The sequence below is a fragment of the Labrus bergylta genome, chromosome 18 (assembly GCF_963930695.1).
Source record: "Labrus bergylta chromosome 18, fLabBer1.1, whole genome shotgun sequence".
In the NCBI taxonomy this organism is placed as follows: domain Eukaryota; kingdom Metazoa; phylum Chordata; class Actinopteri; order Labriformes; family Labridae; genus Labrus; species Labrus bergylta.
The window spans coordinates 9,107,474-9,135,115 of record NC_089212.1 but is presented as its reverse complement, the minus strand read 5'-3'; the positions used below and the strand labels follow the sequence as shown (position 1 = coordinate 9,135,115).

Genomic DNA, 27,642 nt, shown 5'->3' with positions numbered 1-27,642 from the left:
GGACTTATACCAGTCCCGGGCCAGGAAATGGGCAGGCAGTATCACTGCAGACTCCAGTCTTAGTCTTTTCTTATTATGTTTATTGTTGATATTTAATGTTGTACATGTACATAAGAGAGCACAGTTCACCAAAGTTAAATTCCTTGTGTGTGTAAGCATACCTGGCCAATAAATCTGATTCTGATTGTGATTTATTTTAACATTAGTCAGTCCTTCTTTTTCCGACATCTAAACTAAATCTTTCTGTAGATGATGGTGGATGTGTGTCTCGGACTTCTATGTGTTGCTGTGGTAACAAACAGATGTCAATGTCGTTGGATTTTCATCAGAGTTGTGGTCATGACGACCCTCGAGTTATTGATCACAAACATCGTCTTAAAGCGCCAAATCACAGAGAGCGACCTTAAGAAACGTTCTTCAGTTCTGACGTTCACTCGTCTTCAATCGGTGGGAAAATTACGAAGAAAGAAACGTTTGTGTTTTGTTACATTTTTATTTTCACACATTAACAAACATTCAAACTGTGCAAATGAAACGATGAGTCAGTGAAATCTGTCAGACCTCAGAGGAACTCCCACAGGCAAACCATACTGGGAACCAATACTGGGACACACTAGGAACCTTGACTGGAAACCAATACTAGGACGTATTGGGAACCTTTAATGATGCATACTGGGAACCTGTACTGGGACATATTAGGAACCAATACTGGGACATACTGGGAATCTTTAATGGGAAATACTAGGATACTTGGACTGCACAAGACAAATGGGAGATACTGGAAACCTTTAAATGGGACATATACTGGAACGCATTGGGAACCAATACTGGGACATACTGGGAACCTTAAATAGGACATACTGGAAACCAATACTGAGACGTGTCGGGAACCTTTACTGGGACATTCTGTGAACCTTTAATGGGACATTCTGTGAACCTGTACTGGTACATTCTGTGAACCTGTACTGGGACATTCTGTGAACCTGTACAGGGACATTCTGTGAACCTTTAATGGGACATTCTGTGAACCTGTACTGGGACATTCTGGGAACCTTCACTGGGACATACTGGGAACCTTTGATGGGACATTCTGGGAACCTTTACTGAGACACACTGGGAACCTTTGATGGGACATTCTGGGAACCTTTACTGAGACATACTGGGAACCTTTGATGGGACATTCTGGGAACCTTTACTGAGACATACTGGGAATCTTAAATGGGACATACTGGAACTTTTTATTGGGACTTACTGGGAACCTTCACTGGCACAAACAGGGTACCTTTACTGGTACATACTGGGAACCTTCACTGGGACAAACATGGATCCTTTAATGGGACATACTGGGAACCTTTAAGGATGCATAATGGGAACCTTAAATGGGACATACTGGGAACTATTACTGGAACTCAACTGGTTTCCGTTATCATGTAAACTGGTGGGAGCCTTTATTATGTTTGGAAACATTCAGCTGAATAATAGTTTTTGGTTTGTGTGTAAGTGTTTGCTAGTTTGACACTTCTAAATATCATGTGTTTTAAATATGATATTTTGATGATCGATTGCATCAAAAAGTACCAAAGTTTGATGAGACAGGTGTGTAGGAGAGGAATGAATCCATCACAAATGACAAACAAAGTTCTTCAGAATAAATAGTTTGAACTGGATGTAGTTTGATGATTAAATGCATTTTCTCTGGGTCTCTTTATACTCTGGGTCTATACAGTTCCTGGGGTCTGTTCTGGTTCCTGTGGTCTGTCCTGGTTCCTGTGGTGTTACCTGGTTTCTGTGGTCTGTCCTGGTCTTCGCAGTGTTCTGAGCTCCTCTGTGGCTGAAATCAATATCCCAGCATGCCTTGGTAAACAGGTAATAAACAGGAAGTAAAGCTTGATGCACAGCATCAGTAATGAGCAGCAACAACGTCCTGCTGCGGCAGCCATGTTGGCTCTGAGTGATATCACCATGGTGATGTCATGGTACCACTGATCCATTCAAACACACACAAACTTCTCTGTTGTCCAGCAGCCAATCAGAAGAGGCCCCGCCCTCCGGTCTCTATTAAGTCCACTCTAATTGGCTGCTTCCTGTCTGACTCTTCTTCTCTTCTGTCTGTGTCGCTCTGATGGACGAGCCTCCTCCATCGTCTCTGATCCTTCCCATCATCCTTTGCTCTGCTGGGTGTGGACAGGTCAGCTGATCTCAGACCAGCCGGGTCAAAGGTCAGAGGGGTCACAACATCATGGCTCAGGAAGATCAGAGGTATCCACGGTAACCTGCAGACCAAACCAATCACAAAAAAAAGCAAAAAAAAACGAATGACTTTATTGACAAAAAAGACCTCGGCAACATATCTGCTACCCTCATCAACTCGTCCTTAAACCTCATCGACTAGTCCCTTCAACCTCATCAACTAGTCCTTCAACCTCATTGACTAGTCCTTAAACCTCATCAACTAGTCCTTCAACCTCATCGACTAGTCCTTAAACCTCATCAACTAGTCCTTCAACCTCATCGACTAGTCCTTAAACCTCATCGACTAGTCCGTCAACCTCATCGACTAGTCCTTAAACCTCATCGACTAGTCTTTAAACCTCATCAACTAGTCCTTTAACCCTCATCAACTTGTACTTTAACCCTCATCAACTTGTACTTTAACCCTCATCAACTTGTACTTTAACCCTCATCAACTTGTACTTTAACCCTCATCAACTTGTACTTTAACCCTCATCAACTTGTCCTTTAACCTCATCAACTAATCCCGAAACCTCATCAACTAGTCCTTAAACCTCATCGACTAGTCTTTAAACCTCATCAACTAGTCCTTTAACCCTCATCAACTTGTACTTTAACCCTCATCAACTTGTACTTTAACCCTCATCAACTTGTACTTTAACCTCATCAACTTGTCCTTTAACCTCATCAACTAATCCCGAAACCTCATCAACTAGTCCTTAAACCTCATGGAGTAGTCCTTAAACCTCATGGAGTAGTCCTTAAACCTCATGGAGTAGTCCTTAAACCTCATCAACTAGTCCTTAAACCTCATCGACTAGTTCTTGTTAACATAAACCACAGCAACTAGTCCCCAGATCTCTACAACTAGTCCCAGACGTCTTAAACTCGACCTCAGACTTGTCTTTACCAGTTTTCTCTAACCAGTCCTGGGACTTTGTAAACTCAGATCTCTGAGTTCTGCAGGTCTGGGTGTTTCTCCCGTACATGATGTTTTTCTTCTAAATGAATATTATGGGATCTACATGAGAAGACAAGGAGCAGCATGTGTAGCGGGTCGTCACCTTGATGAAGATGGTGTCGTCTTTGATGTAGCTTCCTGTCTCCAGGACGCTCTGAGACACAAACAGAGGACAGCCCGACGCAATGTTCATCTCAGCCACCGGGCGTCTGAAGCTGCTGCTGTTTGGATCGGGCTTGAAGGCATCACCCAGGTGTTTCCTGGTCGGACCCTGGTCCATCAGCATCAGAGTCACCTGAGAGGGAGGGAGAGAGAGGGAGAGAGACAGAGAGAGAGAGAGGGTTGTCAGGGTTCTTCAGAACTGTAACATCCACGATTTCATGTTGTCTCAATCTAAAGCTGTAGTCAGGAAGCCATGATGTGATTGGGTAAAAGAGTTTCATATCTTTCAAACGCTTGCCTGTGGCCCCGTTACAGCGAGAAGATTTGGGGAGGCATGGCCCCACCCTGTCCATGTCTACAGCCAGTTCTGATATCGATACCTGTTTGATACCATGGTACCAGTATTTGGTAATTTCTTATTTTAATAGAGATGTGATGGAGAACCAACAGGTTGGTTAGCAGTCAGTAAACCAGTCAGTACCTTCTGTTTGAAGGGCCATGGCAGCAGGGCGTCGTACTCGCCCCTCATGACCACGAAGAACAGTGATAGGTGTGTCCCCTTGCCCATCCCGTCCCCGTTCAGGTAGACACGGGCGCACATCTTGTACCCGAAGTATCCCGTGTAGAACGGCTGCGAGTACAACGACAGAGTCTTTGCAGCCACCGCTTCCTGTTTCCGCCTCTTGTAGTCGCGGATCTTCCAGATCAGAGTCCCATTGTAGCTCGCTGTCTCCAGCACCTGAAATCGCAGGTCCATGTCGGCCAATCGGATCTCGTGTACACTCAGCATGTCGTCCTGTCGCTTCAGCTGAGTCTCCAGAGACGCTGCAAGCAGAGAATGTTTATGATTACCCATCAGGTGCCTAACATGTAAGTTGCCGTGGTAACAAACAGGTATCAGTATAGTATCACAGATTAATATTCTGGTATCGTGGCAGCCCCACTCGTGGGTTTGTGTTCTGACCTAGCGTGTGTGTGGATCCTGTCCCGCCGCGCCCTCCTTGTTCCAGAGCGTTGAGCCTGGTCCACACGTTATCAAGTGTTCCTCGCAGGTTCTCCACCTCCTCTCTGAGCAGACGCAGAGACCGGAGCTCCAGCTCCACCTCCAGCAGCTTCTCAGAGTGAGAGCTCATTAGTTTCTACAGGGAGACACACGATTGGCCAGTCGGGTTTAGGGGCAGGGCCAGTCTTTGGTTTCATTGGTTACCTCAGTGATTCTCAGGTGGAGACATAAACCCTTTTCACACATACGGAAATCTCCTGTAAAACTCCGGAGATTTGGCTACCTGGAGAGGCTTTAGGCTATATGTGAACGCAACCAGCTGCATTTTTCGCGTGGACTTTACCCGGAGTTTCTCCGGCCAGACACCTAGTATTTTATCCGCAGAAAGTCCGAGTGAGCTGATGTCTGAACACGGCAGCATATACTCCAGAGATTTCAACTCGAGCCAATGGGAAGAGAATGACGTTTAGATACAGTGACTGTTTAAAGTGTCTGCAAGCGAACACTACGATCTCCGTGCACGCAATTAAACGGCAGCATTATGTTTTCTGTTCGTCAGTATGTTGTTCTCCTCTCTTTTGTGGATGTTGTCATTCCATTGGATTACACATATCATAGTAGCCCGTGGTAGCCCGTCGTGTACCCCCCCCCCCCACAGGTGAGCAGTGATAAGCTGGTGTTGGTACCTGCATGGTGGCCAGTTTCTGCTCCATCTGTCGGTTCTTCTCTCGCAGCTCGTCGTTCTGATTCTCCAGCTCGGACAGACGACTGTTCAGAGCAGGAAGCACCTTGTACCTCTCCAACAGCTCCCCTTTAACATCCTCCACCTGGACACACACACACACACACACACACACACACACACACACACACACACACACACACACACACACACACACACACACACACACACACACACACACACACACACACACACACACACACACACACACACACACACACACACACACACACACACACACACACACACACACACACACACACACAGGTGAACTCCTGCAGGGTGAACCCTACAGTTACCTCACACTATTTGAGATTATATTTGACTTGATACAGTTTTAAAGGAAGCGTGTGCAACATGTTCTCCATAAATATATCTGAGATCAAGTCTATCCTGTGTAAATGTCTCTCTAAATCATGACTGTCGACAATGAGTGAGAAGCTTGAGTCCCGCTGGCTGTGTTGTTGTTAGCGCCGTGTTTACATGGACGGGACAGCTTGCAGCTCGAGTAAAGGACACTTTTGTCCGCCGCTTGTGCTTAATGGTGCTTAATTACTATTAATCATTATGATTTAAAATAAAACAGTAACAGCCAAAGTCTTCGTTCTTGTAGCAACAGAAAGTTAAGGCTTCTGTCCGTTTGTTTGTTCTAGTAGACTTTCTTACGATGTTGAAAAATTGTAAACTCAAAGGGCTGATGTGGTTGCTATGGTTACCTTCTTCTCTAACGTGGAGTTCCTGTTGGCCATCATTCTCAGGTGTTCAGCTGCAAAGGTGGACTCGTGCTGCCTCATCTCCTGATTCAAACCCTGACACACAGAAACGCTCGAAACGTTCAGTGAACACATCAACATACACACACAGTATACTGTACACAGGAGGAGGAAGAGGAGGAGGAGGAGGAGCATGAGGTGGATGAGGACAAGGAGCATGAGGAGGAGGAGGAGGAAGAGGAGGAGGAGGCAATGAGGAGCATGAGGAGGACGAGGAGGAGGAGCATGAGCAGGAGGTGGAGCATGAGGAGCATGAGGAGCATGAGGAGCATGAGGAGGAGGAGCATAAGGAAGAGGAGGAGGAGCATGAGGAAGAGGAGGAGGAGCAGGGGTGTTACCTTGAAGGTGCAGCCGTAGCGGTGGAACTGACAGGTCACCTGAGCTTTGGGACAGTCGTGTTGGTGATTGGAGAGCTGAAACATGAAAGAAGTCTTTAACACTAACAGGTAACATGGGGCTCAACAGGTGAAACACTGACACAGAAGTGAAGTGAGCAGCAGTCATCTAATTGGACGGCTGAAGACGGGCCGGATCGTACCTCACTGCGTGGCAGAGAGGAGAAGGAGCAGTGGTTTGGACAGGAAACGGGGAACGCTGGACACACCGTCTCTTTGTGTTTCTGAAAAAAAGACCAATTTTATCAGATCTTTTATTTGTTGCCCTCGAAAAGGTGGAGGAGTGTTCATGTTACCCTGTTATCCTCACTCTCCATCACCAAACAATTTGAACTCCTTGCCCTGAAGCTTGAATTCTCCCATGGCCAATCTCTCACAATTATAGGTTGTTATAGACCTCCCTCTGCCTCCCCTGAAGCCCTAACCTCTCTTGCATCTTGCGTGACTGGGTTTAATTCCAGTGAGCTTCTTTTGGTTGGTGATTTAAATCTTGACTGGTTGACTGCCTCGTCTGATAATCTAAAAGTTATCTGTGACTCACTAAATTTAACTCAATTGATCAGTTCCTCAACTCGGCCCAATACTAAAAACCCATCAAAATCTTCCTTACTTGACCTTATCTTAACAAACGCTCCCCACAAGTACACGGATACAGGTGTGTTTGCAAATGACCTGAGTGATCATTGTACCATTGCAGCTACAAGAAACTCCAAGCTTCCAAAGTCAAAGCCCAATATTATATGCAAAAGAGATGTTAAAAACTTTTGCATCTCAGCTTTAACACACGATTTAGCTGCCTTTGAGTGGAGTAGAATTGCTCTATTTGATGATGTAGAGCTGGCTCTGGAATACCTTATGATGAATTCCGACATATTGTCAATAAACATGCTCCTTTTCGAAAATTTAGGGTAAAGGGGCCGAAAAAAATCCCTGGTTTTCCTCTGATATTGGAAACCTCCTCAAAGAGAAAGACATTGCTTGGGCCAGGGCTCGGAAAACAAAGACAGAGGTAGACTGGCTCAGCTTTCGCCAGCTTAGAAATAAATGTACTTCCCTTATTAAGAGTGCTAAGTCTGACTTCTACTTAAATGAATCCATAAAAAATATAAATGACCCTAAAAAAATTTGGCAAGTCATATAATCTTCTTCAAATCATGTGACAACTAATGACTTACCAAGTTCTTTAATTACTCAATCTGGTACACTGTCTGATAAGACAGACATATTAAATTGTTTTAATGATCATTTTATTTCTGCTGGATCCTTGTTTGAGTCACTAAACCCTGAACTGACAAATGCTGGTCTGGCTAGTGTTAACACACCCTTGACTCCGCAGGCTGTGAGTGGACCCATCACTTGCCTGTTTGAGTTTACGTCTGTATCTGTCACTGAGGTAAACAATGCACTAAAGAGGCTGGACACAAGTAAAGCAGCAGGACCTGATAAAATTGAACCATTTTTCTTAAAGTTGGCTGCTGATTTTATTGCTGAGCCTCTCTTACATATTTTTAACCTGAGTCTTACCAGCAACAAAATTCCTAAAATCTGGAAGTCGGCCTTTGTTTTCCCCCTGTTAAAAGGGGGTGAACCCACAAATGTAAATAACTATAGACCAATTTCAAAAGTGTGTATTTTAGCTAAATTGTTTGAGAGGATCATCAGTGATCAACTAAAGGAATTTTTAGAATCAAATAATATTTTATCTCCTCTCCAATCTGGCTTTAGAAAACAGCACAGCACTGTTACAGCTGGGCTGAAGGTCCTAAATGTTTTAATTGAAGCTCTGGACAGCAAAAAATATTGTGTCGCTCTTTTTATTGATCTTTCAAAAGCATTTGACACAGTAGACCACAACCTGCTGATTCAAGCCTTACATCACACTGGCTTATCTAAACATGCAGCTGCCTGGTTTGCCAACTATCTATCCAACAGAACACAATGTGTTCAGGTGGCTGAAACTACCTCTTGCTTTCTGGACATTACTAAAAGGGGTGCCCCAAGGTTCAGTGCTGGGACCCATTTTATTTTCAATCTATATAAACAATCTCTGTAATAACTTGTCAAATGCAATGTATCATTTTTATGCAGACGACACTCACTCACTCACCCAGGCTTTTGAGTTTTTACAAGCTGCTTTTAATGTTATCCAGTCTAGTTTATATGATCTTAAATTGGTTTTAAACACAGATAAAACCAAGCTCATGGTTTTCCCTCATACAAAGGTGCTACCACAGAACATTACAAATACTGTAACATCTAAAGGAAAACCTATAGAGCAGGTTTTAAACTACAAGTACTTGAGTTTTATCCTAGATCAGGAGCTTTCATTTAAAGCTCATATCAATAATCTGGTCACTAAACTTTGCATGAAGCTTGGGTTCTTTTTTAGAAATAGAATCTGCCTCTCTCTCAGGGTCAGAAAGAAATTAGTGACAGCGACCTTCTTGGCCATTCTTGATTATGGGGACCTGCTTTATTTGAGTGCGTCATCCAACTGCCTCAAGTCCTTGGACACTATTTTTCATTCGGCACTGAGATTTGTCACTGGCTGTAGTCGTCTCACCCACCATTGTGAATTGTATTTGAAATCGAACTTGCCTTCTTTGAGTGCACGCAGATACGCACACTGACCCTAATTTATAAGGCTCTTTTAGGCTTGATTCCTTTATATTTGTGTGCTTTATTGCAGAGAACAAGCAGTCGCTATGCCCTGCGTTCTTGTACTACACTTGTTCTATCTGTTCCTTGGGTAAGGACTGAATCAGGAAAAAGAGCTTTCAGCTTTGCTGCCCCCTCGGCATGAAATACTCTACAGACTGAATTAAAACTCCCTGAACTTATTCCACTTGGAGCTTTCTGTTCTATCATGAGGGACAGACAGTGTGAGACCATTGAACAGTGTCTGTGTTTTTAAAATCTTAAATTGTTGTTTTATTGTTGTGTCACAGCTCCCTCACTTTCTTTTTTTATTGAAAACACTTTGTTGTTAATCTGTACTGTCACTTCATTGTAACTGTTCTTATGACATGTGCTGCTGACCTCTTGGCCAGGTCACCCTTGTCAAAGAGATCCTGATCTCAATGGGTTTCTTTATCTGGTTAAATAAAAGTTAATAAAAAAAAAAAAAGATAAAAACATCGAGATGTTATTTTAACACCACTCAAGTCCTCCCCAGTTCTCTGCAACTAGTCCCTGACAACTGCAACTGATCCCTAAACCTCTGCAACCCATCCCTGGAATACTGCATTCTAATCTATGACCTATATCGGATCCGCATCCTCATCTAGTCCCTAAACTCTGAAACCTGTCCCTGTCCCCTGAAGTTCAGTCAGAAGCGATGTCATCACTCACCTGCAGGTCAGTCAGAGGCATCTTGGTCAAGCAGAACTCACAGCCGGTCTCTCTGTGTTTACACTTCCAGTTCAGGTGGTCAGGAATCTCTTTCCTCATCATTCGCTCCTTACATTTACCCAACGGACAGGGCACCTCGAAGAACGGACACACATTCAGGTGGTCCTGCAGACAGACAGGTGAGACACGCACAGGTGAGACACACAGGACGGCTGAGGCGCTGCAATAGAATCACACCTGGGGGATATTTATAACTTTAAACCTGTTTTTCCTTTATTGTTCTAACCAGTGATTAAACTTTAACTCAGTTTAAAATGTAACATTATACAGGACTTTTTACAGCCAATCAGACAGCAGGATTCTCTGTTGCTGTGGTAACAGTGTATAATGATGATGCTCTCACAGGTATCTGTTGCAGACTCATCTGCTCCTGACAGCCGTTAGCTTCACTGCGACAGAAAACCTTCAGCGCCATGATCTCCCGATGACAGCAAACGTCTCTAAAGATCTGAAACACGAACACCAGAGCTTTAATAGGTAACCAATTATCCACCAATAATCAATGACGTCATCGTCTCTGTTGTGATGTCATTTCCTGCCCACCTTGTCTTTGAACAGAGGCTCCATGTCAGCTGGGCACACCGGGTTTGAATGACTGAAGGAGGAGAGAAGAGTTACTGATACACCTGAGGATGAACACACCACTTTACCTCACGACCTGAGGCACTTACACCTGTTGTAACATCACAGGTAAATATTCTAAATGTGTCATAGCACAGTTATTTATGTAACTGTGTTTCCATTACGTTGATCAAGTCACACAGGAGGACAAAGTGTGATCACCTGTACAGAGGTGATCACACTGAGGATTGTGCACTGAGGACACCAGAGCACAATGACCTTTAGCAAACATCTGGGACCACTTCCCATCTACCTGTCTCTCTCTGTCTCTGTGGATGTCTCACCTGAGGATGTCGTTGATGCAGCTCTGACAGAAGCGGTGTCCACACTCAGTCTGGCGCGGCTGACACAGGACCAGCCTGCAGGCCTCGCAGCAGTATTTAGCTTCTGGAGTTTCTATAAAGTGATCTCTGAATCCTCCATGAAGAGGCAGAAAACCTGCAGGAACACCTGAACAGAGAGAGAGAGTGGGAAAGAGAAATAGGGTGAGAGAGAGGGATAGAGGAGAGGGAGAGAGCGAAAGAGAGAGGGTGAGCGTATACCTGAGTTTATTCATCCTTACTGTGTTTGAAGTCAGAGTCTGAGAGAGCAGCATCTAGTGGACATTAAAGGAACTTCAGCTCTAAATTAAACTTGCAGCTAAGGAGGGAGCTGATTGGTCCTTTAGCTAATTAACTAGTACAAATCTAAGCCAATCACAGATCAGGGTTTGCTGGTGAGGTGTGATAGGTGTGTGTGTACCTTGTGAACTGTTGGGGTCGTTGGGAGGCCAGGGATTGACTGGCCGATGAGAGGGCGGTGGGATGGGTGGGACCACCGAGAGGGGCGTGGCCATGGAGGGTGCCACCTGCTGGAGGGGAATCTGCACCTCCCTCCCGTCAGCACTCCTCCCTGCTGACATGACCTGAGGGGGGACGAAATGTGGATGACAATAATGTAGAAACAAATGAATAAATATTGATAAAAGTGATAAAATCTCTGAACCCTGTCTGCACATGCTCAGTGGAGCAGAGGGGGGTGGCCTAGGACTGATCCCCTCCCCAGGTATGTTAAACATTATGTTGAAGTTGAGCTTTAGTATCCTGTGTGTGATTTTTCCGAGGATTTTCAGTTTCATTTTGCTTGGTCTTCACTCTGGAATCAATCAATCATGAGGCAGAAAACTCCCGCTTACTAAAAGTGACCTTTTCATGTTTTCTCGTTTAGTCGGGTCTTTGAAGCACCGAGAGCAGGAGCGCCTCCTGGGATTCTGGACCTCTCCAGAACAGCTCACACACACACACACACACACACACACACACACACACACACACACACACACACACACACACACACACACACACACACACACACACACACACACACACACACACACACACACACACACACACACACACACACACACACACACACACACACACACACACAGCTGATACACACACACACACATACCTACACACACAGACACACGCAAACATCTGATACAAACACGGACAAAAAACAAAATCACTTCCTGTCAGGGCTCAGCTGTGGGGATGCTAGGGGCTTTTCCAGAGTCTGCATCATTAACACACACACACACACACACACACGGACACACCACTTACTGTGTGTGACCTCATCACAGACTAAAGGACGGACTCTGATTTCTGACCAAACTTGAAGTAAAAAACTCCAGCTGATTTATTCTTAACAAAGACGAAATGTTGAAACTTTAGTCTTCTAAAATCACATGTTTCTTAACGATCTGTTTTTTAAAGTCTGAAATCTAAACACACCAACGCTTTAATATAACCTTCAAATGTTCAGCGCCGTCTAAACGGCTCAAACATGTCAAAGCTGTTTTTTAGACAGCGTGCAAGAGTGAAGACAATAAATGACCTGATGTAGGGTGGGTGAGACTTCTAGTCTTATTGCCATGGTAACAGAGAGTTTGAGGACAACATGTAGGTTATAATAATTCAAAATCAAGTTCAATTTTGTTTTAGAAACACAAAAACATTAAAGACGCAGAGTTTAACCTGGTCGCCATGGCAACCAGGAGGAGAAAACTCTGTTCCTTGTGAGAGTGTTGCTGTCATATGTCACTCAGGAAAACACCTGTGTGATGACCTTTGACCTTAAGAGTCTGAGAGGTTTTGAAATGAGACGAGGTCTCACTCTGACTCTGAAATCCTGACTGAGCTGTCAGAGCGGCCGTGTGTGAACGCTTCACAGAAACAGAAACTGTTTCAGCTCACTGCAGCAGAGGGGGGTTTCCTCTAAGTCACACCAGCTGATACACACATACACACACACACACACACACACACACACACACACACACACACACACACACACACACACACACACACACACACACACACACACACACACACACACACACACACACACACACACACACACACACACACACACACACACACACACACACTAGGCAATTTGGGCCGTGCCAGAGCGCGCTTCAGCCCTAACGTCCAGTTCATTTGAGTAGTGCTCAAGCTCCGATCCGTGCTCAAGCTCCGTACACTTCCTCGGCCCTGGCACGATTGGAAGAGGTGTGTACACGGGAACACAATGTGGACAGCCTTCATTATGGAGAAATCTGTTCTGGCTGTATCTCAACATGACTCAAAATAAGACACAAAGTCAGTAAAGCAGCTGTCATGTTCTCTGTGATGTTCTCTGATGTGCAGAAGCGGACTCGACCCTTTTATTTTATTTGATCTTATTTTTATCAAGTCCACCTAAAAGTCAGAGTTGTGAACACGCTTCATGATCACGTTATGTACAAAAGGTAACCGTACTCACTGATGAAGGAGGCAGGGGTAATCATGCTTAATTATGGTACAGGACGGCTGGGTCGAGTGCGCCCTAAGTTCTTCTTAAATGAGAATAAAAATTAAACACAAACACAAAAATAAAAACACAAAAATAAAAGAAATAAAGACTCGAAGCTACAATTAGCTGCTGCTAACTGTGCAACTTCTCACTCCACGACTGAGGACGACAGAGGACGTCTGAAGGCGAATGAGGACGTCTGCGGATGAATGAGGATGACAGAGGGCGACTGAGGATGAATGAGGACCTCTGAGGACGACAGAGGACGACTGAGGACGACAGAGGACGTCTGAGGACGACAGAGGACGTCTGAAGGCGAATGAGGACGTCTGCGGATGAATGAGGATGACAGAGGGCGACTGAGGATGAATGAGGACCTCTGAGGACGACAGAGGACGACTGAGGACGACAGAGGACGACTGAGGAAGACTGAAGACAACAGAAGAGGACTGAGGAAGACTAAGGACGACTGAGGGTGACAGGACGACTGAGGATGACTGAGGACGTCTGAGGATGACAGTGGACGAATGAGGACGACATAGGACATCTGAGGATGACAGAGGACGACTGAGGTTGACAGGACAAATGAGGATGACAGAAGACGTCTGAGGACGACTGAGGACGACAGAAGACATCTGAGGACGACAGAGGACGACTGAGGAAGACTGAGGACAACAGAGGAGGACTGAGGAAGACTGAGGGTGACAGAGGACGTCTGAGGACGACTGAGGACGACTGAGGGGACAGAGGGCATCTGAGGATGACAGAGGACTACTAAGGACGTCTGAGGGCGACAGAGGATAAATGAGGACGACAGAGGACTAATGAAGACGAATGAGGACGACAGAGGATGAATGAGGACGAATGAGGACGGCTGAGGATGACAGTGGATGACAGAGGACTGCTGAGGATGACAGAGGACGTCAGAGGATGACAGAGGATGACAGAGGACGACAGAGAACGACTGAAGACGTCTAAGGACAAGTAGTTTATTAAAAGTTTTGGAACTTCATCATTCCACAGATCATTGAAATAACAGATCGTTTAAAAACCCGAGCTATCCGATACATCTTCACCCTTCACGTCTTCCAGTCAAACGTCTGACTTCTGATTGTGTTTCTGCTAAAGTTTCGTTGTGAGTCTGTTTCCGTTCTGAGATCAGATCACCTGTATTGATCTCCCAGGGGAGGAGGAGGAGGGTAACAAACTGAAGTGAAACTTAACTCTTGGACATGTAACCACATCATCTTTTTGTCCCTCCTGTAGATCCATAGTTCACACAGGTTGTGGTTTGATGTGATCTGAAAGTAACTGCGCTCTCTGAGGAGACCCTTAACACATCATCAGCCACAGAAACACACCTGTGCGTTCTCTGCGTCGCCTGTGCTGCGTTCACTGACAGAGATTTTCTGTTTTAGTCTCAAATGACTCAAATAATTTTTCTGTGATTAAGAATGAAGCTCAGCGAGTTTCTGTTGGTCGACTTACTGCTCAGTCGTCTCGTTTCAAACACTGCACAGAGTCGTCCTGAGTCCTGATTGGACTGTTCAAAATACCATCCTCCAATCAGACACGAGGTGGTTAGAGTTTAAAACGAGATGACCTCCGTTCATTGGATGTCTGATAGTGTTTTAAACAGAACCTTAAAATAAAACTCAGGCTGCAAAAGAGAGAGAGAGCTCAACCAGGGCTGGTCCAGCGAGCTAGAGAGAGGGGAAAGAGAGAGCAGCAGAGGAGCGACGTTAATGAGAAGCTGAACATCTTTGTGTTTCGTTGATGAACGTGTCGAGGACAGAAAATGAACCATGACGACAGCTTCGTCCTCCTGGTTTTATAAATTGCCTGTCGGCTTTAATGTTTCTTAAAATACGAGAATTTGAACTTTGAAAAGATTCAAGTTGATATAAAAACATTGCTCATGTCGGGTTAGACATCCTGCACAAATAACATGCTTTAATTAAACTCTGCAACTCGTGCACGCCGTCCATCAGAACAGGGGAGACATGGAGCAGCTCATCAAAATGTTCTAAAGAAATAGATTTAAAAATAAATTTGCTGAGAGCGGTGTGCAGGAGAGAGACGAAGGCATCAAAAAATGAAGACAAACGTCAGCAGAAACGCTGCCAATGTAGTTTTTCTGCAGTTTTTGAAAAGTAAAAGTAAACAAATCTTCAGCTGATTGATCTGAACACTCCAAGTAAACGTTCAAAGTTCATACAGGACGAGGGAGAGAGAGAGAGAGCAGAAAGAGAGAGAGAGAGAGGGTTGTCAGGGTTCTTCAGAACTAACATCCACGATTTCATGTTGTCTCAATCTAAAGCTGTAGTCAGGAAGCTAAAAGAGTTTCATATCTTTTAAACGCCTGCCTGCGGCCCTGTTACAGCAAGAAGATTGTCCATGTGTACAGCCGGTTCTGATATCGATACCCATTTGATACCATGGTACCAGTATTTGGTCATTTGTTATTATAATAGAGATGTGATGGATCCGGTCTGATATCGGGTCAGATGCAGTTTACACGTCGATATTGGACTGACGTCAGCGATGAAGAACAATCATTGGTCACTTTAAAGCTTCTCAGCTCACACAGTCTCGCTTTGAAGACGTTCACAACTGAACTGTAAGAAGTGTCCACAGATCATCTCCATGACGACGTTCAGACTGTAAAGGGACTTTCTGATAGGACGCGGTGGGCGCACGTTGCTAGGGGACAGAAACGATAGTCTGGAAAAGTAGCTTGTTGGATGTGCAGTGTTTTTGTTTCTGTCCACTCTTCAGTAGAAAGCTCTGACCTCTCTCCTGCAGAGGAGACGAGCAGTGAAGAAGAAGAAGAGGGCGTGGCTTCATGAAATCCTCAGAACATGACAGGATGTGGGAGAGTCTTGGCTCGTCTAGGAGCTGCAGTTCTATAACGAGCGCTTCACACATTTCGGCTGCTGTTGGAAACACGCCTGGTACGCCGAAACTGTCCGACATCTTCACAAACTAGAGCTCTCTCCGATGTCCCAGTAGGTCTTTAGAGCTCAGGAAAGAGGGACATCGTTTGTTGACACCTGATCTTCCCTCCGATTGGACTGCGCTGAGGTGACATCACGGAGCACTGCGCCCAAGATTTTTAAACTTCAACGCAAGAACGACGAGCTTTAACACAAGGTTCTATCTGAACCACTTCTCTTGCCCGCTTCCATCACTGCAACACCTGTTGATTTGACCTGATAACTACTCTCATATCTGGCAAACCGAGGGGCGTCCAAAACGGCCATGTAGGGGTGCCTTAAAACCGCCTACCTTCTCTGGTCCAAACAAATCCAGAGCATTCAGGACCAGAATCTAAAGTTAGAAGGAGGACATACTGGCTGCTGCATTGTTGTCAGAGAAGCCAGCACTTCAACATATCATGTTTCCTTAATGTCTGATCATATAGTAAGGTCACTTTATCATTTCACTCACTACACATCTCACTGACTGGACCTTTCATTTACTTTGATATCCTTATATACAAACAGAGAGAACTCGGGGTGCTGATGTCATCTCACAGCTCTACATGATGAGTCTAACACAAAGAAAGGCTTTAATAAATACAATAACAACATCTCCCTGTCAGTGAATATCAAACCATAAATACGATTATAACAGTGAGAATCATCAAATATTCAGAAAGATGAAATAAAACGTTTGTTTTCTGATCACTCTTGAATGAATAATTGCTCCTTATATAAGGACATATAAAGCGGATCTTTACGGTTTAAATTCACTCTGAGTTTGATTATTTAGGTCTGACTGTAGTTTTTGTATCCTTTGTGAGATTAAACGTTAGCTGCTCTTCTAGTTATTGATCGATTATTGATCATTAATTGATCTTTGGCTCGATTTATTCTGTCTGTGAATCTGTAAACACACTCAGCTCGTGCTAACACTGTTAGCTTCTTTAGCTTCTTGTTTGTCTATTGTTTGTTCAATAAAGATTATTTTAGTTTAAACACATACACACACACATACACACGCGCACGCGCGCGCACACACACAGAGCTAGCTGTAGCATCTGTAGTTCTTCCCTCGATTATAGGCTAATACAAACAGCTAACATGTTCTGTTAGCATCTGTGGGTTCTCTAAGGGTTCTACTGAGGTTCTGCTGAGGTTCTAGTCTCTGCGGGACTCACATGAATCTCCTCCGCAGGCCACAGCTCGGCTCAGCTCGGCTCGGCTCGGCTCAGCAGCTCCTCGGCTCGGCGGACTCTCTCCCGGATTCAAACCGTCGACCTGCCGCTCCCGCTGCCTCGGAGCCTCCAGGCTTCAGGCGGACTCGTCATGGTCCGGGTTCGTGTTCGGGGTTCGGGTTCGGGGTTCAGTCGGTCCGCTCTGTGAGGGAGAGTCTCTGGGATCCAGTTCACAGATCCAGCGGAGAGGACTAGGCTGATCACACTGGAAACCCCCTCCGCTGCTTCCGCCCAGGAAATCCCCCAGCTGCCCGGAGACCCAGCCCACCAGCAGGGGGCGCTGTTTACCTCAGGCTGCCCGGAGACCCAGCCCACCAGCAGGGGGCGCTGTTTACTTCAGGCTGCCCGGAGGGAGAGCTTTATGTTTCCGTCTGTTAAATAAAGTTGTTGGTATGCTTGTGTGCTCGTGTATTACTTTCTTTTTGTGTAAGGACCTCCTTGGAAATTAGATGGTACATCTGAAGGAGTTAACCTTTATTAAATCAATTCAAATTAATTAATTCAGATTAAAACATCAATTAAAGGGTTAACGTCTGGGATCAAAGAGTCACTCAGATTCTGAGGTCGATATAAAACTGGAGAAAATCAGAGACTGGGAAACATTTAGGATTCAAGTTGAATTTGATTTATTCTTTAGCCCTCAGTTTAATTTATTCATCATCAGTGATTCGTTCTTTACTTTGGTTCAAAGAGCCCTCTGTAGTTTAGTTCAGAACGCTGCTGTTAGATTTGAAGTTGATGACTTTGATTGAAATAAATGTTAATCTGTAAACATCAAATTTAAAATACTTCTGAGTTTTTTATTTAAAATTAAATGTGTGTTAAAAGAAACAGACAAATGAGGAAGAAAAGTCATTTATTGATGAACTTTGGTTTCATTATCATTTCTCTAAAAAGGTCCTAAAATCCCAGAAACATGATGACATCATCAGGACAGGTAAGGTCCCCTACCTGAGTGACATCATCCAATATGGCTGCTTCAGTTGACCCTACCCTCAAAAAAAGCCACCTCCATACACAGGAAGACAAATAAAGTAAAAGAAAAAGATCCAAATAAAACAGTTTGAAACTAGAAAAAACAAAGGAAATAAACAGGTCCCACCCACTTTGATTGACAGGTCAGCCTGTTTCCTGATTGGTCCAGAGCAAGCAGCGATAAAAGGTGACAGTTCACGCCCTTTTACCTGATCAATAAAAGTCACACGTCCTGATAAACGGAGAAAATATAAAATAAACACATGATGACATCATCAAACCAGGGGGCGGGGTCAAAACGTCTCAGGAGGCCAGGGGCTTCTGGGATTCCACTGGAGAGGATGGGTCCTGCTGAGACCAGAAACACAGTTATCTACCTGCAGACAGAGAGTATTCTGGGATCTGTAGTCAACATCAGACCTTCTCCTCACCTCCTTTGTCTCCTTGGTGGGAAGCTCTTCTTCCTCAGGACACACCTCCATCTTCTCCTCCATCTTGTCGTCTTCTCCACCCACGACTCCGCCCTCCATCCCGTGTTCAGCCTCCCACTCCTGAAGAACCTCGTCCAGGTTGAACCGCCGCCTGTAGTTCACCAGGAAGTTCTTCACCTGAACCACCGACTTGTTACCTATCACATCTGAGATCGCCTGGAAGTCCCGCCCATACTTTCTGATGGCTGCATGTCATTGGAGAAAGGGAGAGTCACCGACCAATCACTGACTGAGGTTTAATTAAATCAGCAAAAGTTTCTGATATCAGGTTCAGGTGTGTGTTCATCTGGTTGCGGGTAGTTCAGGTGTGTTTTCGCCTGGTTACAGTTAGTTCAGGTGTGTGTTCGCCTGGTTACGGGTAGTTCAAGTGTGTGTTCGCCTGGTTACGGGTAGTTCAAGTGTGTGTTCGCCTGGTTACGAGTAGTTCAAGTGTGTGTTCACCTGGTTATGGGTAGTTCAGGTGTGTGTTCGCCTCGTTACAGTTAGTTCAGGTGTGTGTTCGCCTGGTTACGGGTAGTTCAGGTGTGTGTTCGCCTGGTTACGGGTAGTTCAAGTGTGTGTTCACCTGGTTACGAGTAGTTCAAGTGTGTGTTCACCTGGTTACGAGTAGTTCAAGTGTGTGTTCACCTGGTTACGGGTAGTTCAGGTGTGTGTTCACCTGGTGTGTGTTCGCCTGGTTACGGGTAGTTCAGGTGTGTGTTCGCCTGGTTACGGGTAGTTCAAGTGTGTGTTCACCTGGTTACGAGTAGTTCAAGTGTGTGTTCACCTGGTTACGAGTAGTTCAAGTGTGTGTTCACCTGGTTATGGGTAGTTCAGGTGTGTGTTCGCCTGGTTACGGGTAGTTCAAGTGTGTGTTCACCTGGTTACGAGTAGTTCAAGTGTGTGTTCACCTGGTTACGGGTAGTTCAGGTGTGTGTTCACCTGGTGTGTGTTCACCTGGTTACGGGTAGTTCAGGTGTGTGTTCACCTGGTTACGGGTAGTTCAGGTGTGTGTTCGCCTCGTTACAGTTAGTTCAGGTGTGTGTTCACCTGGTTACGGGTAGTTAAAATGTGTGTTCACCTGGTTAGGGGTAGTTCAGGTGTGTGTTCACCTGGTTACGGGTAGTTAAAATGTGTGTTCACCTGGTTAGGGGTAGTTCAAGTGTGTGTTCACCTGGTTACGGGTAGTTCAGGTGTATGTTCACCTGGTTACGGGTAGTTCAGGTGTATGTTCACCTGGTTACGGGTAGTTAAAATGTGTGTTCACCTGGTTACGGGTAGTTCAAGTGTGTGTTCACCTGGTTACAGGTAGTTCAGGTGTGTGTTCACCTGCTTACGGGTAGTTCAGTTGTGTGTTCACCTCGTTACGGGTAGTTCAGGTGTATGTTCACCTGGTTACGGGTAGTTCAGGTGTGTGTTACCTTGTACAGCTAGAAGCTGCTCCTCTGTGGTCCAACGAGTGTTAAACTTCTGATTCACCTGAAACAAAAACAAGGGACAGGTGAACACCAAAAAACAGCTGTGATTTCAGGTAGGGTTTTGCTGTGTTACCATGGTTACCTCAGGTTGTCTGAAATCGTTGACACCTGAACTGAGTTTCTCTTTCAGAACACCGTTTGACTGTTTAATTGTTTGGATCTGAAACACAGGAAGAGAGAGACATGTTAGGAGGGAGAGACAGGTGAGGGCAGAGAAAGAGAGACAGGTGAGCAGGCAGACAGACTGGTAGACGCACCTGTCTCTTGATGGAGACCAGCTGACAGTCCAGCTGTCTGATGAGTCCCTGAGGAGACGCAGAGGAGAGCGAGACCACGTCCTGCTGGTTCAGAAACATTCCCCGAGGAGGACGTTTCTTCAACCGCTGAGACGCCTTACTGCCCATCTACAGCCACACAGAGAGAGGGAGACAGGTAACTATCGCCTGACTGAAAGAGAGACAGGTAACTATCGCCTGACTGAGAGACAGACAGGAACCTATCACCTGACTGAGAGAGAGAAACAGGTAACTATAACCTGACTGAGAGAGACAGGTAACTATCACCTGACAGACAGAGAGAGAAACGGGTAACTATCACCTGACTGAGAGAGAGACAGGTAACTATCACCTGACTGAAAGAGAGACAGGTAATTATCGCCTGACTGAGAGAGAGAGACAGGTAACTATCACCTGACTGAGAGACAGACAGGAACCTATCACCTGACTGAAAGAGAGAGACAGGTAACTATCACCTGACTGAGAGAGAAACAGGTAACTATCACCTGACTGAGAGAGAGAGACAGGTAACTATCACCTGACTGAGAGAGAGACAGGTAACTATCACCTGACAGAGAGAGAGAGTGAGACAGAAAACTATCACCTGACTGAGAGAGAGAGACAGGTAACTATCACCTGACAGAGAGAGAGAGTGAGACAGAAAACTATCACCTGACTGAGAGAGAGAGACAGGTAACTATCACCTGACTGAGAGAGCGAGACAGAAAACTATCACCTGACTGAGAGAGAGACAGGTAACTATCACCTGACTGAGAGAGAGAGACAGGTAACTATCACCTGACTGAGAGAGAGAGACAGGTAACTATCACCTGACTGAGAGAGAGACGGGTAACTATCACCTGACAGAGAGAGAGACAGGTAACTATCACCTGACTGAGAGAGAGAGAGAGAGACAGGTAACTATCACCTGACTGAGAGAGAGACAGGTAATTATCACCTGAACAAGAGAGAGACAGGTAACTATTACCTGACTGAGAGAGAGACAGAGAGAGAGACAGGTAACTATCACCTGACTGAGAGAGAGACAGGTAACTATTACCTGACTGAGAGAGAGACAGAGAGAGAGACAGGTAACTATCAACTGACTGAAAGAGAGACAGGTAACTATCACCTGACTGAGAGAGAGACAGGTAACTATCACCTGACTGAGAGAGAGACAGGTAACTATCACCTGACAGAGAGAGACAGGTAACTATCACCTGACTAAGAGAGAGACAGGTAACTATCACCTGACTAAGAGAGAGACAGGTAACTATCACCTGACAGAGAGAGACAGGTAACTATCACCTGACTAAGAGAGAGACAGGTAACTATCACCTGACAGAGAGAGAGAGACAGGTAACTATCACCTGAGAGAGAGACGGGTAACTATCACCTGACTGAAAGAGAGACTGGTAACTATCACCTGAACAAGAGAGGGAGCGAAAGAGAGAGAGAGAGAGAGAGAGAGAGAAAGACAGGTATAGATCAGGTATATTTACCTTCAGTCCAGCTGGTTTGACCTCTGTCCTCTCTGGTCCAGAGCTCACCTGAAACAAAAGCAAAGAAAAATAAAATCAGTGAACAGTCGGGTTCATGGTCTGGTTCATGGTCTGGTTCATGGTCTGGTTCATGGTCTGGTTCATGGTCCAGTTGAGACCAATGATCCCTGCAGCATGTACTGGCTCTGCTCCAGGTTCTCCTACCAGGTGGGTGTACCTGGAGAGGAGCTCCCAGGTGCGCAGGTGGAGACTCTGAGGGGAAGTTAAAATGTGCTTTACCTCCTTCTTCTCCTCTTTTTTGGGATCAAACTCGGAGTCACTCTGAGGGTTTACGTGTCTGTCTTCAACTTCTTCGTCACTGAAACACAGAGTTCAAACTTTAATGAATCCTCCAATCAGGACACAGCACTCAGGTTAGGACAGTACCTGTCACAGAGGATGTCTGTAAGGTTTCACACCTGGAGTGTTACCTGTGGTGTCAGGTGACCTGTGATGTCATGTTACCTGTGGTGTCACGTTACCCGTGGTGTCACGTTACCCGTGGTGTCAGGTGACCTGTGATGTCACGTTACCTGTGGTGTCACGTTACCCGTGGTGTCACGTTACCCGTGATGTCACGTTACCCGTGATGTCACGTTACCTGTTGTGTTGTTAAAACTAATTTGACCTGTTTTGGTGTGTTGAGTGTATCTTGTGTCTGACGTTACCTCAGGTGTTACTCCACCTGAAATCTAAGCTGTGTTACCTGTGCAGGTTGCAGCTCACCTGTCGTCTCTCTCTCTCTTCTGCTTCCGTGTCTGTCGATCCATCAGACTTGTTTTACTGCGACTTTTCTTCCACGAGTAATAAAACCGAACCAGACTGGCCATCGACTTGTCAGGTAACTACAGAGAGAGAGAAGGACTTTAACAGACACACCTGTACTGGTCCCAGTCACATCACTGTACTGGTCCCAAATACGTCACTCTACTGGTCCCAGTCACATCACTGTACTGGTCCCAGTCACATCACTGTACTGGTCCCAAATACGTCACTCTACTGGTCCCAGTCACATCACTGTACTGGTCCCAGTCACATCAATGTACTGGTCCCAGTTGTGTCACTGTACTGGTCCCAGTCACAGCAATGTACTGGTCCCAGCCACATCAATGTACTGGTCCCAGTTGTGTCACTGTACTGGTCCCAGTCACAGCAATGTACTGGTCCCAGTCACATCACTGTACTGGTCCCAGCCACATCACTGTTCTGGTCCCAAATACGTCACTCTACTGGTCCCAGTCACATCACTGTACTGGTCCCAGTTGTGTCACTGTATTGGTCCCAAACACGTCAATGTACTGGTCCCAGTCACATCACTGTACTGGTCCCAGTCACGTCAATGTACTGGTCCCAGTCACGTCAATGTACTGGTCCCAGTCACGTCAATGTACTGGTCCCAGTCACGTCAATGTACTGGTCCCAGTCACGTCAATGTACTGGTCCCAGTCACATAATAAACTGGTGTTAATGTGGCGTACCATCTGCTGGATGCGGTGGAAGCTCTTCCCGTGAAAGCTGAACGCCTGCTCAAACAGAACTCTGTCCTCCACCGTCCACTCATCAGGAAACGGTGTGAAGTTCGGAAGATCAGCCAGAGACTTCTCGATGTTGTGTTTGTGCCAGAAGAGCATCCCCAGGGCCTGCAGACAGACAGACAGGCTGTGAGACAGACAGACAGACAGACAGACAGGCTGTGAGACAGACAGACAGGCTGTGAGACAGACAGACAGACAGACAGGCTGTGAGACAGACAGACAGACAGGCTGTGAGACAGACAGACAGGCTGTGAGACAGACAGACAGTTGACCTGCTCCATGTTGTATCCGTGCTTTTCTTTGGCGATGGCGATGTATTCGTCCACTGGAAACAAAGACACGTTCAATGTAATTCTCCTCCTGACCACACGTCCATCATACTGGTTTATACATTCCTTCATATATACTGGTTTATACATTACTTCATATATATATGTAAAAACTGGTTTATAAATGACATCATGGACTGGATTCATGTGCATGTTTCTTACACTGAGTCTGGTTCAGACAGCTGCTGGGGATCCACACCAACATGCCCAGGTTCTCTCTCAGGTGAGCTGCCTGGGCCACTTCTGACACACACACACAAATACACACAAATTAAAGCTGCGCCGTGTTTTATTACTACGATATTATGAGAAAGACAAACTTCAGACAGCAGAGTCACATCAGGAGAGGAATTAATCCATCAATAATAACCTGCACTCCGTTTAGCGTGCACAGCCGTACCAAAGCGTTGCCAACATGTGTGCAATTAACCTGCAATTTATCATAATACAACCAAGACATTACTCAAATATTGGTGCCTAGAACTGATGTTTGCCGTGGTAACAGACTTGTTTTGATAAAGACGTTGGTCCTCAGTCTGCGAGCTCATTTGTGTCATTTTGGTGTTTGTAACGGTTAGTTCTCATCACAGACTGTAAATATGAATGTATGAAGCCTGAGTGATGTCACCCGTCTGTTCCTGCAGGGGGCGCTGGAGTCCCCTCGATGGCGGTCTCCATGCTGGAAATGCTGTCTCAGTCTAACTTTCAGTCAACATAACAACAGGCTGGGAGCTGAGGCGGGTTTGAAGCCTCCTGACAAACCGTTACACCGCGCCCGCCTGTCAATCAGGTCAGCTACACGCCTTATTGTGACTAACTCTTATTCTTCATCAAATCAAAACGGATGAGTCATCAAAACATTCACCCCCCGTACAGTGTGTGCTGATCGAGACATGAGCTAATCAGATCTATTTGTTTTTTTGAACCAGGCTGTAAACATGTTAATCTCTGCTGTAAAAACAGGCTTTTTTCAATGGGTGTGTATGTGACTTCCTGTGCTTCTGCAGCCAGCCTCTAGTGGACACTCGAGGAACTGCATGTTTTTACATTTCTGCTTTATCCATTCATATTTATAGTGGTTATAATGGTTTTCCCTTAACAAAAGAGTGCCAGACAGCGCAGTGGTTATGTTGCACGCCCTGTGTACAGAGGCTATAGTCCTCATCGAAGCGCCTCAGCCCTTTGCTGCAGGTCATCCCCCCAACTCTCCCCTCCAAACATCTCCTGTCTCTCTTCAGCTGGAAACACAGAGTCAATAAATATACGGATGCTTTTTCTGGTAAAGGCGTCAAAACAACAATTGTCTATCTTTGGTGTTTCTTTATTCCTTTGTTCTGTCTCTTCTGTTTAATGCTTTCTTACAGAATATATTTGTTCAATAAACTAAATCAAACAGAGAGCGCAGTGTGTGAACATGCTGTGTGAGACTTTATAATAAAACCAGTCTAAACCGGACTGTAGATCAGCTCCAGGATCAACAGTGAGAGGGCTGTTCACTGTAGAAATACACACAGTAGAAGTGACCTGTTATAGATCTATAGGCTGTAGAAGATACGCTGTATTTAAATATGTTAACAGTTGAACGTCTCCTTTACAGAACTGGAACCAGTATAAAACGTGTACTGTAGAACTAGATCCAGTTTCAGAGGATCAGAACCAGTCTGAGGGCTCTAACCAGTACACTGGTCTTCTGTTCTACTGTTGTTCGAGGCTACCTATCCACCTCCAGGCTAACGAGTAACAATCAGGGTCTTACCCGGGTCAAAGTCCGGAACAACGGCCTGGTACTGCGTCCCGACCCGCATCCCTCCTCCACCTATAAACACACACACACACAGCAGAGCTCAGTAATAGTACACAAGAGTACACAAAAGTACACAGCAATACTTTAGTGATCGAGGCTACCCACCATGCTCCTCGTCGCTGCTGGAGCCTGAACTTCCTTCTTCCCAGCAGTTGTTCGTGCTGGTTCCATTACCGGACAGGCTTTTTCCGCCGGTGTTCGCTGCTGCCCCGGGGCCGCTGCTGCCGCTGCCCGCCGGGGCTCTGCCTCTCCGCTTCCCCTGAGCCTCCGGGTTTCTCTCCAGCATCGCCGGCATGACGAGGACGGAGGCAGCCCGGGCTGTACGCTAGCTGCTAACTAAGGCTAATTGTTTGCTAGTTAGCTTAGCTGCCCCGCGCACAGAACCGAACCGGCTAACTATCACCGGAGCTAAGCTAACAGTCCTGTCCGGAGAGCAGCGGGGAGGTTCGGTGTGAAACAGACTCTCGGAGGAGGAAATGATCCGTGAGATGAAGCTAACAGAGGCTAGTACAGCTACAGCGGAAAGATGCTAACAGTTAACCTGAGACTAAAGCTCCTCACTGAGTCCAAAAAGTTCCGGAACAAGCTGCCGGAACCAGAAGGAACTAGATAAAACCAGACCAGTACCGACAGACAGACCCACAGACACCCAGAGCAAAACTATCGATAAAAACTGAAGGAAACTGATCAGAGATCAGTCAGTGTGAGGCTGATCGATCCCAGAGGAGGAGCGCGTGTGTGTGTGTGTGTGTGTGTGTGTGTGTGTGTGTGTGTGTGTGTGTGCGCGTGTGTGTGTGTGTGTGTGTGTGTGTGTGTGTGAGACCTCAGCTGCCATCACACGTCACATTAAAACATCAAACACTGAAATAGTTATAAATTAATAAATGAATCATGTGGACTGGATTAAACAAAATCACAGTTTACCAGTATGAATAAAGATCATGGCTCTGATGAAATGTTAGTCTTCACAATAATATTTATTAATAATAAAAATATTAATTTTATCAGTTGCTTTAAATAACAGAACTGAAATGGAATAAAGAAATACGAACCATAGTTTCTAGATGTATTCATCTACAGAGTAAATAAAATGGGACTGAGCTGTGTCGGCAGCTCAAGGTTAGCAGAATAAAAGACAAAGTGTGGTATCATATCTCATCCTATAATATCTGTTCATATCGTTTAGAGTCGCATCATGCATCATCATGATTTGATTTTTAACTTCTATTTTTATTTTTAATAATTATATTCCCGTCCCCTGTTTTCTGGAGCTGCTGTAATGCACAAATTTACCCCACGGGGGATCAATAAAGTTTATCTTTATCTTTGTCTTTATCCTAATGGAACCTATCTGCATCCTCCAGTGGTGAATAATGACATTGATGCTGTGTGTAAGTGTAAAACCCTGCAGTTCCTCGAGTGTCCACTAGAGGCTGGCTGCAGAAGCACAGGAAGTCACATACACACCCATTCTAAAAAGCCTGTTTTTACAGCAGAGATTAACATGTTTACAGCCTGGTTCAAAAAACAAAATAGGTCTGATTAGCTCATGTCTCGATCAGCACACACTGTACGGGGGGGGGGGGGGTGAATGTTTTGATGACTCATCAGTTTTGATTTGATGAAGGATAAGAGTTATTCACAATAAAGCGTGTAGCTGACCTGATTGACAGGTGGGCGCGATGTAACGGTTTGTCAGGAGGGCTAAAACCCGCCTCAGCTCCAGCTCTCAGTCTGTCTGAAAGACTGAAAGTTCAGTAAAGTTCAGAAAATTTCCAGCATGGAGACCGCCATCGATGGGACTCCAGCGCCCCCTGCAGGAACAGACAGGTGACATCAATCAGACGCCTTTCATTGGCAGAGTGTAGTGGGTTG

The 27,642-nt window shown here is 45.4% G+C and overlaps 2 protein-coding genes across 5 annotated transcripts; both read right to left on the bottom strand.

Annotated features, from left to right (window-relative positions):
* Window positions 1-473: 473 nt before the first annotated feature.
* traf3 (TNF receptor-associated factor 3) lies at window positions 474-17,618 on the bottom strand. Of its 3 annotated transcripts, none has more exons than XM_029281151.2 (14): window positions 17,304-17,618; window positions 11,042-11,204; window positions 10,585-10,738; window positions 10,223-10,274; window positions 10,023-10,127; window positions 9,620-9,784; window positions 6,412-6,492; window positions 6,212-6,286; window positions 5,817-5,909; window positions 5,045-5,185; window positions 4,320-4,494; window positions 3,837-4,180; window positions 3,297-3,488; window positions 474-2,273 (listed from the first exon to the last, which is right to left on the bottom strand). In XM_029281151.2, the coding sequence occupies exons 2-14, from the start codon at window positions 11,199-11,201 to the stop codon at window positions 2,238-2,240; spliced, it is 1,773 nt and encodes a 590-aa protein (XP_029136984.1). In that variant the 5' UTR covers window positions 11,202-11,204; window positions 17,304-17,618; the 3' UTR covers window positions 474-2,237. The 3 variants fall into 3 exon arrangements, with proteins under 3 accessions (XP_029136984.1, XP_020509380.1, XP_020509381.1); XM_020653724.3 differs by having other exon boundaries at window positions 10,585-10,750; window positions 17,304-17,616; XM_020653725.3 differs by lacking the exon at window positions 6,412-6,492 and having other exon boundaries at window positions 10,585-10,750.
* A 581-nt stretch (window positions 17,619-18,199) lies between these two features.
* On the bottom strand, window positions 18,200-26,527 carry rcor1 (REST corepressor 1). Of its 2 annotated transcripts, none has more exons than XM_065966542.1 (13): window positions 25,873-26,527; window positions 25,720-25,779; window positions 24,126-24,206; window positions 23,907-23,959; window positions 23,578-23,739; window positions 22,826-22,944; window positions 22,340-22,418; window positions 22,061-22,108; window positions 20,541-20,687; window positions 20,366-20,443; window positions 20,227-20,284; window positions 18,767-19,011; window positions 18,200-18,686 (listed from the first exon to the last, which is right to left on the bottom strand). In XM_065966542.1, exons 1-13 carry the CDS (start codon window positions 26,060-26,062, stop codon window positions 18,639-18,641), a joined length of 1,368 nt encoding a protein of 455 aa, XP_065822614.1. In that variant the 5' UTR covers window positions 26,063-26,527; the 3' UTR covers window positions 18,200-18,638. The 2 variants fall into 2 exon arrangements, with proteins under 2 accessions (XP_065822614.1, XP_029136988.2); XM_029281155.2 differs by having other exon boundaries at window positions 18,200-18,683.
* Between the last annotated feature and the right edge of the window lie 1,115 nt (window positions 26,528-27,642).

Bases quoted from the DNA above. Each gene is read 5' to 3' on its own strand.
- rcor1 (XM_065966542.1), bottom strand. From the start codon at position 26,062: ATGCCGGCGATGCTGGAGAGAAACCCGGAGGCTCAGGGGAAGCGGAGA. The intron at 22,109-22,339 runs GTAAAGCACATT...CTTTTGTTTCAG, and splicing joins AAAAAGAGGAGAAGAAGGAG to GTGAGCTCTGGACCAGAGAG. The intron at 19,012-20,226 runs GTAACACACACC...AATGACATGCAG, and splicing joins GCAGCTTCTAGCTGTACAAG to CCATCAGAAAGTATGGGCGG.
- traf3 (XM_020653724.3), bottom strand. From the start codon at position 11,201: ATGTCAGCAGGGAGGAGTGCTGACGGGAGGGAGGTGCAGATTCCCCTC. The intron at 5,910-6,211 runs GTAACACCCCTG...TCTGTGTGTCAG, and splicing joins GCTACGGCTGCACCTTCAAG to GGTTTGAATCAGGAGATGAG. The intron at 2,274-3,296 runs GTGACGACCCGC...TTTGGTCTGCAG, and splicing joins ACGACACCATCTTCATCAAG to GTTACCGTGGATACCTCTGA.